The sequence below is a fragment of the Mirounga leonina genome, unplaced genomic scaffold (assembly GCF_011800145.1).
Source record: "Mirounga leonina isolate KUSES-001 unplaced genomic scaffold, KU_Mleo_1.0 Mir_125, whole genome shotgun sequence".
Lineage (NCBI taxonomy): Eukaryota > Metazoa > Chordata > Mammalia > Carnivora > Phocidae > Mirounga > Mirounga leonina.
Genome location: NW_023270305.1, coordinates 23,817,820 through 23,831,370, shown reverse-complemented (window position 1 = coordinate 23,831,370; position 13,551 = coordinate 23,817,820). Strand labels below are relative to the sequence as shown.

The 13,551-nt window shown below is 44.5% G+C and overlaps 1 protein-coding gene and 1 pseudogene across 2 annotated transcripts in view; both read right to left on the bottom strand.

Moving 5' to 3' along the window:
• Positions 1-2,148: 2,148 nt before the first annotated feature.
• Positions 2,149-2,996, bottom strand: LOC118007418 (annotated as a pseudogene).
• Positions 2,997-8,726: 5,730 nt separating this feature from the next.
• Positions 8,727-13,551, bottom strand: part of GALM (galactose mutarotase) — a 53,162-nt gene continuing 48,337 nt past the window's right edge. For both annotated transcript variants that reach the window (XM_035000948.1, XM_035000949.1), the window contains exons 5-7: positions 12,298-12,439; positions 10,617-10,791; positions 8,727-9,881 (exon numbers count right to left, since the gene is read on the bottom strand). In XM_035000948.1, the coding sequence (XP_034856839.1) occupies positions 9,804-9,881; positions 10,617-10,791; positions 12,298-12,439 (395 nt within the window). In that variant the 3' untranslated portion in view covers positions 8,727-9,803. The remainder of the gene's footprint in view (positions 9,882-10,616; positions 10,792-12,297; positions 12,440-13,551) is intronic.

Genomic DNA, 13,551 nt, shown 5'->3' with positions numbered 1-13,551 from the left:
GGATTGGCCTGGCTTATCACTATTATAATACAGTTTGCAATACTCATGTGATTCAAAGGAAGGTTCTAATATGTATTCTTTATGTTTCTCTGATCCTTTCTCTGAGCAAATGACCTTATGCTGGAATGGAACCTTTTTCTTTCTTTCTTTCTTTCTTTCTTTCTTTCTTTCTTTCTTTCTTTCTTTCTTTCTTTCTTTCTTTCTTTCTTTCTTTCTGTCTGTCTTTCTTTCTGTCTTTCTTTCTGTCTTTCTTTCTGTCTTTCTTTTCTTTCTTTCTTTCTTTCTTTCTTTCCTTTCTTTCTTTCTTTTCTTTCTTTTTCTCTTTCTTTTCTTTCTCTTTCTTTCTTTCTTTCTTTCTTTCTTTCTTTCTTTCTTTCTTTCTTTCTTTCTTTCTTTCTTTCTTTTTCTTTTCTTTTCTTTTCTTTCAGAATTTATTCATTTGAGACAAATAGATAGCATGAGCGGGGGAGAGGCAGAGGGAGAGGGAGGAGCAGACTCCCTGCTGAGCTGGGAGCCTGATGTGGGGCTCGGTGTGGGGCACGATCCCAGGACCTGGAGATCATGACCTGAACCGAAGGCAGAGGCTTAACCATCCGAGCCACCCAGGCGCCCCTGGTAGAACCTTTCTATGAAAATGGTAGAAACTGCATTTTAATTTATATAAATACCAGCAGAGGTCACTGTGCTCAGAGAAATACTCGTCTAAAAGAAAGTTAACATGCTGTTCAGGAGACTTGAAGCAGTATTTACTAGAACTATTGGTTTTACCCAACACTGAGGTGACTCCAAGAGTAGCCTCTAGTCACAATTATTGCTTCAAAGCATCTACGGCTCTTCTAGCTGCATGCATACATTTATAATTGTATCTTTCTGGTATGATGCTTTTATTATAAAGTATTTTTGTCTCTATGAATATTTCTTGTTTTATTTTATTTTTATTTATTTATTTTTTAAAGATTTTATTTATTTGAGAGAGAGAGAGAGAATGAGAGAGAGAGAGAGAGCATGAGGGGGGGAGGGTCAGAGGGAGAAGCAGACCCCCTGCCGAGCAGGGAGCCCGATGCGGGACTCGATCCCGGGACTCCAGGATCATGACCTGAGCCGAAGGCAGTCGCTTAACCAACTGAGCCACCCAGGCGCCCTATTTCTTGTTTTAAAGTCTACTTTGTCTGATAGTAATATAGCCACTCCAGCTCTATTTTTTTTTTTAAGATTTTATTTATATATTTGACACAGAAAGAGAGCACAAGCAGGAGGGAATGGCAGGCAGAGGGAGAGGGAGAAGCAGACTCCCTGCCAAGTGGGGAGCCTGACGCAGGGCTCAAACCCAGGACACCAAGACCATGACCTGAGCTGAAGGCAGACGTCCAACCAACTGAGCCACCCAGGCGCCCCTCCAGCTCTCTATTGATGACTGTTTTGTATGGCACATTTTTTCCATCCACTTAGTTTCAGCCTATTGGTGCATATAGTTAGTTGCTATATCTTGCTTTTTAATTTCAGTCTGACAAAACTGCCTTTTGGGGTATTTAAGCCATCTACAGTTAACACAATCATTGATACGGTTGGATTTACAAGTCCCATTTTTTTTTGTATTTCCCATTTTTGTTGTTTTCTATATGTTTCCTGTCTTCTTTCCCCTCTTCCTCTTGTCCCTGCCTTCTTTTGTATTGTTTTTTTGGTGTATCATTTTAATTCCTCTTGATTTTATTTTTTACTATATTTGTGAGTTATTTCCTTAGTTGTTATATCTTCATTTATCACAATCTACTTCACATTAATATTCTGGTAAAATACAGAAATTTTGCTCCAATGTATTTCCTTTTCCTGGATTTCCTTCCCATGTGCTGTAGGTATTATAAACTCAGTGATACAGTGTCATAATTTTTGCTTTATATACAGTCTTATGTCTTTTAAAAAAGAGATGAGAAAATACACAGGCCCTTTTTGTTACCCATAAATTTACTATATCTGATATTCTTCTTTCTTTCCAAGGATTCATGTTGCCATCTTAATTTCCTTTTAGCATGAAGGACTTCCTCTAGTATTTCTGGCAAGGCAGGTCTGCTAGCAATGAATTCTCTAATTCTTTATCTGGGAATGTTTTCATTTCATCTTTGCTTTTGAATGGTAGTTTTGGGGATATGGAATCCTTGGTTTTTAAGCACTTTGACTATGTCATTCTGCTGCTTCCTGGACTCCACTGTTTCAGATGAGAAGTTACATGTTAATTGTATTGGTGGTCCCCTGTAGTAATGAGTCCTTTTTCTCTTGCTTTCAAATTGTCTTTGTTTTTTGGCATTCAGTAGTTTAAATATTACGTATCTAGGTGGGGATCTTTTTGTATTCTCTTGTTGGAGTTATTTGAGCTTCTTGGTTGTATCGATTAATGGTTTTTGTCAAATTTGAGAGTTTTTGCCATTATTTTTTGAAATATTTTTCTGACTGCTTCCTCTTCTTTTTGTTTTGTTTTTTTGTTTGTTTTGTTTTGTTTTTTGGTTCTCAAGTTTTATTCAAGAACTCCTATAAAATATTCCAGATAAATGAGTTTTAATCCTCCTCTTCCTCATCCTGGTTAATCTGGAAGTAATGCAATTTGTAACTCTCTTTGCTGTTAGCAACTATGTGTAACCAATCACATAGATTATTATTCTTCAAATATTTTTTGGTGAGATATTTCAAATATCTTTTGGAAAAAGGCACCTCAGAGGTCACAGTAATCTTGCTCTTGCTCCTTTCGATGGTTACAACCCCTCCACTGAGACTCCACTGAGACTTTCTCTCTTGCAGAAACTGCTCAAAATTGGCAGCGTCCATGATTCCATCCTCTACAGAGGGGGTGCGGTCAAGGGTTCCTTTTTTTTTGCCCCCACTTCGCCATAAGCTTTTTCACAGGTGCCATGGCACTGTGGAGACAGAGCGCGTCCTCTCCTTTTTGGACCCTCTCACATGTGTTGATGTGCTTGATGTCTTACAGGTCTCCGAGGTTCTGTTCTGTTTTCCTTTTTTTTTTTTTTTTTTAAATATTTTATTTATTTGACAGAGAGAGAGAGAGTACAGGTAGGCCGAGAGGCAGGCAGAGGGAGAAGGAGAAGCAGGCTCTCTGCTGAGCAGGGAGCCCGATGTGGGGCTCGATCCCAGGACCCTGGGATCATGACCTGAGCTGAAGGCAGACGCTTAACCGACTGAGCCACCCAGGCACCCCTGTTTTCCTCTTTTTTAAGATCTTATTTACTTACTTGAGAGAGCGCACACAAGCAGGGGGGAGCGGCAGGCAGAGGGAGAGGGAGAAGCGGACACGTGGGACTCGATCCGGGGACCCTGAGATCATGACCTGAGCCGAAGGCAGACGTTTAACCAACTGAGCCACCCAGGTGTCCCTGTTCTGTTTTCTCTATTTTTCAGATTGATGATTTCTATTGATTTATCTTCAGGTTCACTTATTTTTTTTCTCCTGTCATCTCAAATCTTAGCTTCTCTAGTGTTATTTCATGTGTTATTGTACATTTCAACCCTACAATTTTCACTTGGTTCTTTTTTTATAATCTATCTCTATTCAACTTTTCGGTTATTTTTAAAAACATTCTTGGGGTGCCTGGGTGGCTCAGTCTTTAAGCGTCTGCCTTTGGCTCAGGTCACGATCCCAGGGTCCTGGGATCGAGCCCCACATGGGTCTCCCTGCTCCGCAGGAAGCCTGCTTCTCCCTCTCTCACTCCCCCTGCTTATGTTCCCTCTCTCGCTGCATCTCTCTCTGTCAAATAAATAAATACAATCTTTAAAAAATAAAAACATTCTTGTGTTTATTTTTAAGTTTAGCTTTCTAGGGGGTTGCCCTGTGTCTGCATAGCTTAGTGGTGCTAAGAAACCCCAACCAGTCAGATTTCTGCCCTTTGCTGATGGATCTGTTTTAGATGGGGAGTGAATTCAGTGTTTGGGCTGTTTTCAAGTCTGTCCTGGCTTTTACTTTTTGCTGAACCCCTTTTAATTTCCTGTGCACGTGCATGCAGCCTCAGAGTTGGCCAGGAGTGTACAGCTTGGACCCTCCCTGGTCTCTGCTATGCATGTGCACAGCCTCTGATCATCCCCAAATCTGCATTTTCCAACCAGAACGCAGGGTCAGGCTAGTAGAGCTGTCAGCTGTCCCTGCTTGCATAGCAATGAGATCATTGATAAAAATGTTGGGTATTGGTATCACTCCAAATTGAGTGAACAACCCCTTCAGCCACAGCAACCTGCTGGCCCACACGTTCTCTTTTGCTCTGGCAGAACCTCCACAGTGACTGAGCTGAGGGAGGAGGAGGGTGGGAGCAGCTCCAGGCAAAAATGCCACAGTCTCCCACGGTCCCTGCACAAAGTCTGCAGTTGTCCAAACATAAACACATCTCAGATTGTTGTATGCTTTTGGCCAGTTTCCAGAGCAGCAAAGTTGTTTGGTCAATTTTTTTTTTCAGCATAATAGTTGCTTTTTTGAGGAGAGGATTTGCTGACCTCCTTCCTGGGCTATAGGTGGAAGTGCTACCCAAAGCATCTGAGACTTGAAGTATGTTTTGAATAATTGGAGGAGAAGTTGAAACTTGAAAAAGATAAATGCCTCAATTGGAAAAGGATTGCACTCCTACCAAAATTATCTAAATAGCCCACGGCAAACTGGTGATCCAATTGTTTAAAATGGTTACGACTGATAATGGGAACTGGCTAAGGAACAGGAGGTATGTGCTGTGTCTCCCTTCTGTCTTCTGCTGGTAGTTCTGTATTCTTTCACGCTCTACTCTTCACGAACTATCCTTGTATTCATCGACACTAACTTCCTTTAGTCCTTTGAGATTAGACGGTCATTGGTTACCTAGCGGTCACAACAGTTCAAACTCCACAGTATGCCATCTTAGTTTGGTCTTTACAGCGATGTCTGTGTAGTTGTTTAGTATCACATCTTACCTGGTTAGGCAAAATGTCTGGGAACTGGAAAAATGAAAATCCCACAGCTAATGATAAGAACTTATATTCTAAGAATTTGAAACAGGAATCCATAGATCATTGATCTAAGGTCAGTGATAGGCTCACCTGTGAAGGGTCAGAACGCAGAATAATAGCACTAGTCTGGTTGTGGGTAGGGGGGTGTATGGTAAAGAAGGCATGGAGTCCTGGAGGCCTGGAGACTTATTCTTGTGGGGGTGGGGTAGGTTGTGTTGCATTTTAGTGGATATTTGCATTTTCATAGGCCTGTGGTTGTGTGGTGTTTTTCATATTGAATACCATGTTTGTCTTCACCATCTCACATGAGCTACAATTGTCCTGTTATTAGACTGTAAGGTTTTGTTTCTTGCTGGCACCTTCAGTGAGTTCGTCGTCAAATGCCACAATCAAGCTTACATGTTGTCACACTCTACGTGTCTCATATAGAAGGTCTTTTCTCAGGAAAATCAAAGTTCTCTTTTATGTGTGTATTTTATAAAAAGGGATAGATTGGTTGCTACCACAAAACATCAATTTCTCTAAGATTTTACTCTCATCAAATTTGTTGTTTGACATATAGTTAGCCTTTTTACTGTCTTTCATAAAAACAATTAATTACCAGTATCTTCCTCCAACTGCCCCAAAGGTGCATATCCTTACTGGGGCTAAGTAACTCTTATTTATTTGTTTTGTTTTTGTTTTGATTTATTTACTTATATATTAAAGAGAGAGAGCACACTGGGGGAGAAGCAGAAGGAGAGGGATATCCAGACTTTGCGCTAAGTTAGGAGCCTGATGTGGGGCTGGATCCCACGACCCTGAGATCATGACCTGAGCCGAAATCAAGAGTCAGACGTTCAACTGACTGAGCCACCCAGGTGCCCTATTTATTTTTAATTTTTTAAATTATTATTATTATTTTTAAAGATTTTATTTATTTATTTGAGAGAGAGAATGAGAGAGAGAGAGCATGAGAGGGGGGAGGGTCAGAGGGAGAAGCAGACCCCCTGCTAAGCAAGGAGCCCAACATGGGACTCAATCCCGGGACTCCAGGATCATGACCTGAGCCGAAGGCAGTCGCTTAACCAACTGAGCCACCCAGGCACCCTTAATTATTTTTTTTAATGAGTGGAATATGTTACTTTATTCTTTCTTTGTAATTATTTTCTTTTTAAAGACAATTCTTTAGAACAGAGGAAAACAAAGTCCAGCTGAACAACATGGGTTTGAACAGGTGCACATATGTGTGGGTTTTTTACAGTTCAGTACCTTACATGTATTTTCTCTTACAACTCTCTTAATAACATTTTCTTTTCTCTAGCTTATTTTACTGTAAGAATATAATATATAATACATGTAACATGCAAAACATGTGTTAATCAACTGTTTATATGTTATGGTACGGCTTTCGGTCAACAATAGGCTATTAGTAGTTAAGTTTTGGTGAGTCAAAAGTTATACGTGGATTTTTGACTGCATGGGGGTTGATGTCCCGAACCCCTGCATTGCTCAAGGGTCAACTATACTTGGGTAATAAATGTAATGTCAAACCTAGAAGCCACCAAATTGGGAACTAATTTGTAGTTGTTATGTTTCCTTCTGAATAAGAAAATATTCTTTTTCGGGCACCTGGGTGGCTCAGATGGTTGAGCGTCTGCCTTCGGCTCGGGTCATGATCTCAGGGTCCTGGGATCGAGTCCTGCATCGGACTCCCTGCTCCTTGGGAGCCTGCTCCTCCCTCTGCCTCTCTCTCTCTCTCTCATGAATAAATAAATAAAATCTTTAAAAAAAAAAAAAAGAAAATATTCTTTTTCTTTCTTCTCTAGGGTTTCCCGAATGATTTCTGGCACCTAGAATATTACAACCCTGCATTGAACAATTAATGAAACTAGTAGATAGGTTGCAATTAGCTTAATATTTCACTTCTGAGGCCCCTTGGCTAAAGTATATATTGGTAGCTGGTGAGAGGCCACACCCGGAACTTGGCATTACCTGAGAGGCTGCAGCATGAAGAACAGCATTATTTCAGTGATACTTCTGCGAAAGATGTAGGACACCAATCTGATCAGGAAGAAACACCAGACAAATCCTAATGGAAGCACATTGTATAAAATAGCTTTCCTGCAACCCTCAAAAATATGAAAGTCGTAAAGGTCAAGTCAAGGGAGAACTGAGGGATTGTGCCGGATTGAAGGAAACTGAAGAAACAAGTACAATCTGTGCTCCTGGTTTGAACCCTTTTGCCAAGAAGGACGTTGAGACAGGTGCTGAAATTTGAATGGGATCTCTGAGTGAGGGGAGTATGGAAATTTTTCTACTGTTGTTGCAACTTTTCTATAAATTTGAAATATATATATATATTTTAAGATTTTATTTATTTATTTGACAGACAGAGATAGTGAAAGAGGAAACACAAGCAGGGGGAGTGGGAGAGAGAGAAGCAGGCTTCCCGCGGAGCAGGGAGCCCGATGCGGGGCTCGATCCCAGGACCCTGGGATTATGACCTGAGCTGAAGGCAGACGCTTAACGACTGAGCCACCCAGGTGCCCCGAAGTATATTTTTTTAAATATGTCTCCCCCCTCACTTTGCAGACTTAAATTTTTATTCTTTATTAAAGATTTTTATTTATTTGGCAGAGAGAGCACAAGCAGGGGGAGCGGCAAGCAGAGGGAGAGGGAGAAGCAGGCTTCCCGCGGAGCAGAGAGCCCGACATGGGACTCGATCCCAGGATCCTGGGATCATGACCTGAGCCGAAGGCAGATGATTAACTGACTGAGCCACCCAGGCATCCTAAACATTGGGTTTCTTATTGAAGGGTTTGTGTTCTAAATCTGCCACTATTACTTTCTCCAACTAGTGACCTCTTGTTTTTAATGAGGATTTTGCTCCCTCATAACAGGTTGTAAGGGTCAGATGAAATAATTTCTCCAATCACACTTTTGGCAATCAATAAAATGAAGATGAGCCATTAAGGAGGAGAATCCTGGCAAGAGGGTAACAGCGTAAGAATTGTCCAGAGGGCCCTAGAAGAAGGATGTGTGACGGAAGCTCTAAATAGTAATGTGTTAGGCCTCCACCGCCTGCTCAAGCCCAACCGGGAAGAGAAACGGACCACAGCTCCTAGCCCTCAGGCTCTGGCTGGCTTAATCATTTGCTGTCCACCTTCTCAGGTCCTTCCTTACGGCATAGGGAGGGCCTGTGCAAAAAGAATTTGACTAGTGGCCAGTTTTCGTTGTAGCCCTGCAGACATAGATTTACCTTCCAGATATTTTAAGTCTGATCCCTTTGCCTCACAGGTGAGAAAAATTGAGGCCAAGTGAAATTAGATTGTTTGCCCATGTAGTAAATGCCAGTAGCAAAGTTAGTGCTCAGGGTTTGGTCCATCCTGGTGCAATTCTACATCACCTTATTGTCACTATTAGTCTTGTCTTCCCCAGAGAGACTGACAGATCCCTGAGGGAATACACTCTATCTTAGACATTACTTCCTGAATTCCTTAAGAGACTCAGCAGAGAACTGTGGACACAATAGGTATCTGGAAAATCCATGAGGACATGAATTAAAAAATGATCACTATTCTTGATTTATTGTTGTTGCTAAGAAAGAGGGAGTATGGGAAGCTCAACAGGTGGCCAGTTGGGTGGCTTTCTTCTAGGAAGATGCTGGTGCTTGGACTGGAAAGCACAGTGGAACCCAGAACACACCATATACTCGGTCAATTTCCCAAAAGTCCGTGTCTGACAGATTTAAAAATGAGCGAAGACACGGGGAGTCTTCCGAAGGTGCAGCTTTTGGTTTTATTTCAACGGGCTGCTAGTATACAAAAGTGAAAGGTACATTCCTTTAAAAACCTAAACCAACCACCAACCCAAACCCATAGCTGGTAATTCAATTGTTCAGGAAAGGGGGGAGCCCCGGGCTCATCTACATAACACGACGTTTTGCTCCAGGTGCAATGTGCAGCCCTCGGGTGAGGCCCTGTCTCCACACTAACACAGCTCCGGTCTCCGGTGGCTTGCTGGCTTCCCATGCCTTGGCTGGGCTGGGACTTTCTCAACCCCAAAGGCAGAAAATCAAAATCACAGATTCTTTCTGGATATTTTGACCTGGCCCTTTAAGTGACATCTTGAAGACAGCTAAACTCAAACTCAGACTCATATAAACGTGAATCTGGGAAGAAAGGCTGGCCCAAAGAGAGGAGGGTCAGACCCCCGCTTGCCCCATCAGTGACCCCGCGAATGTCCTGGCAGACTGAAATGGAAGCAAAGAAGGGGATCGAATGTGCATGACCTGATGTCAAGTCCTGGCTAAAATCGTCCCCAGCCGTGTGTTTTTATGAGGGTCATTTACCCTCCTGAAGCCCCGGCTCCCTCCCTCTGTCATCTCCTGCCTTCTCAAGGCAGACTGGTCCATCCGCCAGCATGGTGCAGGAGCTAATGCGACTGAATCCGAAGTGCTGCACAGGAGGGGCGAGGTGGTTTGAGGAGGCAGAGGAGGAGGACCGGAAAAGGAAAGAAAGTAGAATGAGAGAAAGGTAGGGTGGAGAGACGGAGCCAACACAGTACAAGGGGCGTGGACACCCCTTCTGGGCTAGGGTCGGGCTTCGGTGATGATATTAGCGGGTGGGTCCTCTTAACTACACAGAGCGGAGAGCTGCTCATTAGAGCTGACCTGGAGCCAGTCACTGGGAAAGAAAATCGATACTCAGACTCACTACTATGAAGCTACCCTTCACATGGCTTTCATCACAGGATCACTTGAAAAGCCTCTGTCGCCTCTCTGGGCAGGAGACAGGCTGCTGAAGGGGCTCCCAGCCTGGCCCTGGAAGAGGTCACGTCTTCACACTTCCTCAAGCCACAGAAAACTTGAACCAAGTGGTGTGGTCATACTCGTCCCCAGGCCTCAGCAGCACAGGAGGGAAGTGGGGCTGTGAAGGGAAAAAGAGGACAGGTTACACTTGCCAGCCCAGCTGCACCCTTCACCATTCAGGATGGCTCTGGACTGGTCTCTAGAACCAGCTGCCAGGGTAACAAGTGTTTACTATTGGTTTGCACTGAGAGAGAACTCGAGCCACGTCACTGAGCACGTTGTCACAGCAGGACTTTCCCGATGAAGGAGGCCGTGTATCAATTTACATTCCAGTGCAAGCTGCAGAGCTGGTGCTTTGGGCAGCACTACTCTAGGCAGCAGCTAGAAAAAGAAGTCATCAGTAAGCAAATAGGAAGAGAAGATGGGATCATTTTAAAAGTGTGGTTGCAGGGGGCGCCTGGGTGGCTCAGTCAGTTAGGTGTCTGACTCTCGGTTTTGTCTCAGGTCATGATTCCAGGGTTGTGAGATCGAGCCCTGTGTCGGGCTCCGTGCTGCTTAGGATTCCCCTTCTCCCTCCCCTTCTGCACCCCACCCCTCAAAAAAGTATGGTTGCAGAAGATGAGCAGGTATTGATAAGGGGCAACATTGAACTGAATAAAGGCTTTGAAGGCACAAAATAGATTAAAAAAATACATAAATGCTATGTTAGTAACTTGGCTAACGGTTTCCTTATCATGACTGGGAGAAGAGAACCCTGTGGACTTGTGATTCACACAGACCTGAGTGTCGTGACCTCTGTCATACAGTGTGACCTTGGGCACAACACCACTGAGAAGCCGGGCTGGAGCTTTACCTGATTGACGGCATCAGGCCAGTTCTGGGTCTCGAGGCAGAAACCAGAGTGCTTGGGATAGATTGCTCCACCCTTGCCCTTCAGAGCGCCATCCAGGAAGTTGCCTGTGTAAAACTGGACCCCAGGCTGGGTTGTGTACACTTCCAGTAGCCGCCCGCTTCCAGCATGCCGGACCCTGGGGGTAAAGCAGACCACATCGGTACATCGGTACGGGATGCAGAGGCCGGCAGGGACCGGGCGAAGCTGGGAAGCAGCCTCTGAGCCAGTAAGCAGGCCCAGCCACAGAGCAGGGACAGATACAAGGAGACAAAGATGAGAAGAGCATGATGGGAAATTCTCATAGTCTCCTGGGTGAGGCGTGAGCAGGTGGTTCTGAGGATCCTCCAATGGCCACTTCTCCCTGTGATCTTGGCTTCTCTGAGGAAGGCTCACCCCAGGTGTGTGTGTGTGTCTCAGGGGCAGCCAGGTTGAAGAGACACAGTTTTCAGGTTCTGGAGGGGCTGAGAGTCTTTCTCATAAAGAGTTGGAGCTCTCTGCTTGGCCTGGCAAAGCCACCAGCTATGTCTTGAAAGAGAAGAGATGCTTCTCTAAATTAAACCATCCCCCTTCCCTGGGGCTCGAGCAGGTGGCGCTTTTTAGTCAGATGTCCCCTGAGAACAGATGTACTGTCAGTTTTTGCTAGATTCACTGTTTCCTTTAAAAAAAAACAAACAAATCCCCCCCCCAAAAAAAACCCAGGCCTCTACAGAGCTGAGAGTACCTACCCACTCCCATACTTGGTGTTGAAGGGATATGGATAAAGAAAAGCCTCAGTCTTCCCCTCTTACTGAGAGGTAAAACATCCCAGCAGTGTATGGTCCACGAAGAGGTTCAGGGAAAGATGTTTGGGAAGAGGAGGGCCAGGATTTGAAGAGTGGAGAGAGGCCAGAGAGTCTCCTTGAGGTGGGTGCAGGAGAGAGAGAAATGTGAGCACTAGGCAAGAGGAGAATGGCAGAATCCAGCTGGAAGAACACAGGGACTGGGGCTCTGAGGGAGAGAAGGCTTTTGAAGTTTCTCTTGGAGTTTGAATCACTTTCTCTGCTTTATTTCAAATCCATTTATTCTACAGACATTATTTGCTGGTGCCAAGCACGGTGTTAGGCACTAGGGCGGGGAGGGGGGACTCAGGGAGACGAGATGGTGCGAGGAGTCAGAATTTAGTGAGGAGGAGGGAGAGTGCACACAAATGCCGCTGAAACAAGGCTGCTGGTGGTGCTGGTGGTGCTGGTGGTGGGTGCTCTGGGGAGAAGGGCAGCCTCTGACGCTCCATGGAACTAGACAGGGCACGAATCACATGTGAACAAAGTACAAAGGGCTTGAACAGAAGTTCAAGTAAAGCAGAGGTGACTTCAGTCCGGAGGAATCAGGCCTTCTAAAACCAGTGGGCCTTAAAGAACAGGCACAGATGGGGAGAGAGGCAGCGAAGAGAAACAGGCTGCCAGGTGGGAGCCCAGGGCTAATGGCCTGATGCAGGAGGGGGAGCAGCTCCGGCTCCCTGGAAGAGGAGCTTTGAAAAGTCAGGGGATGTGTATGCGGTCCCTGCAGCAGAGTAAATGCTACTGATCCGGCCAGAGAAAAAGCTCCTCATATAGGACGTGGCATCTCTTCTTCCCCACAGAGGCAGCAAGTGAAAAGGGCCTACCGTGCACAAAAGTGCTTTTCTTTAGATCCCTTCAGACAGAAATTGTGGTCGAAGCCATTGATATGGAAGTCCTGCAGGTGTTTTCCAAGCTCGACTGGCTTCCGCAGGTCAAAGGCAGTTCCTTGTACTGGAGCAACTTCTCCTGGTGGGAAGAGGCAGATAAAAAGGCAGCAGGGGGGCACCTGGGTGGCTCAGTCGGTTAAGCGGCTGCCTTCGGCTCAGGTCATGATCCCAGGGTCCTGGGATCGAGTCCCGCATCGGGGCTCCCTGCTCTGCGGGGAACCTGCTTCTTCCTCTCCCTCTGCCTACTTGTGTTCTCTCTCTATCTCTCTGTCAAATAAATAAATAAAATCTTTAAAAAAAAAAAAAAGGCAGCAGGCTGGAGCACTCTGGCCAGGCTTTCTTGAAAGAGGAGAGGGATTCTACTTCAGAGCTTTACACCATGATCCAGTTTAGTTTCTGTCTTTATTTTAAAAAAAAAATTTTTTTTTTCTAATTTGAGCATAGTTAACACACAATATTGCATTAGTTTTAGGTGTGCAACGTAGTGATTCAGCTTCTCTCTACATTATGCTGTGCTCTCCATGAGTGGGACCCCCGTCTATCACCAGGCAACTCTTACAGTACCACTGACTATATTCCTTGTGCTGTGCCTTTTATTCCTGCGACTTATTCATTCCATAACCGGAAGCCCAGTTTATTTTCTTTAAAAGTCTTTGTCCTAGAATAGTGTCACATATTTAAACGTGGACACAAATACTAGTTAGTTAACATACTCTTTTAGGGTTAGAACTACTTTTGCTGGGGCGTCTGGGTGGCTCAGTTGTTAAGCGTCTGCCTTCGGCTCAGGTCATGATCCCGGGGTCCTGGGATCGAGCCCCGCATCGGGCTCCCTGCTCCGCGGGAAGCCTGCTTCTCCCTCTCCCACTCCCCCTGCTTGTGTTCCTGCTCCTGCTGTGTCTCTCTCTGTCAAATAAATAAGTAAATAAATAAATATTAAAAGAAAAAAAAAACTACTTTTGCCTTTCATGTGGTCAGATGGAGATGTTGTAGGAACTTGGTTTCTGTGCTATTTTTAGAGGAGAGAGAGGTAGCATGCAAAGTGGGTCTGAAATCTTAGGAGGCTGAGAAAAATCAGGAACTTGTACCTTACCACTAAAAGATTTAAACAAGTAAAGGGAGAACCAACTTTAGCTGTTCAAAACGTTGAGTTCTGCTTTTGTGTGTTCCTAAATACTAAGAGGAAACACGAAT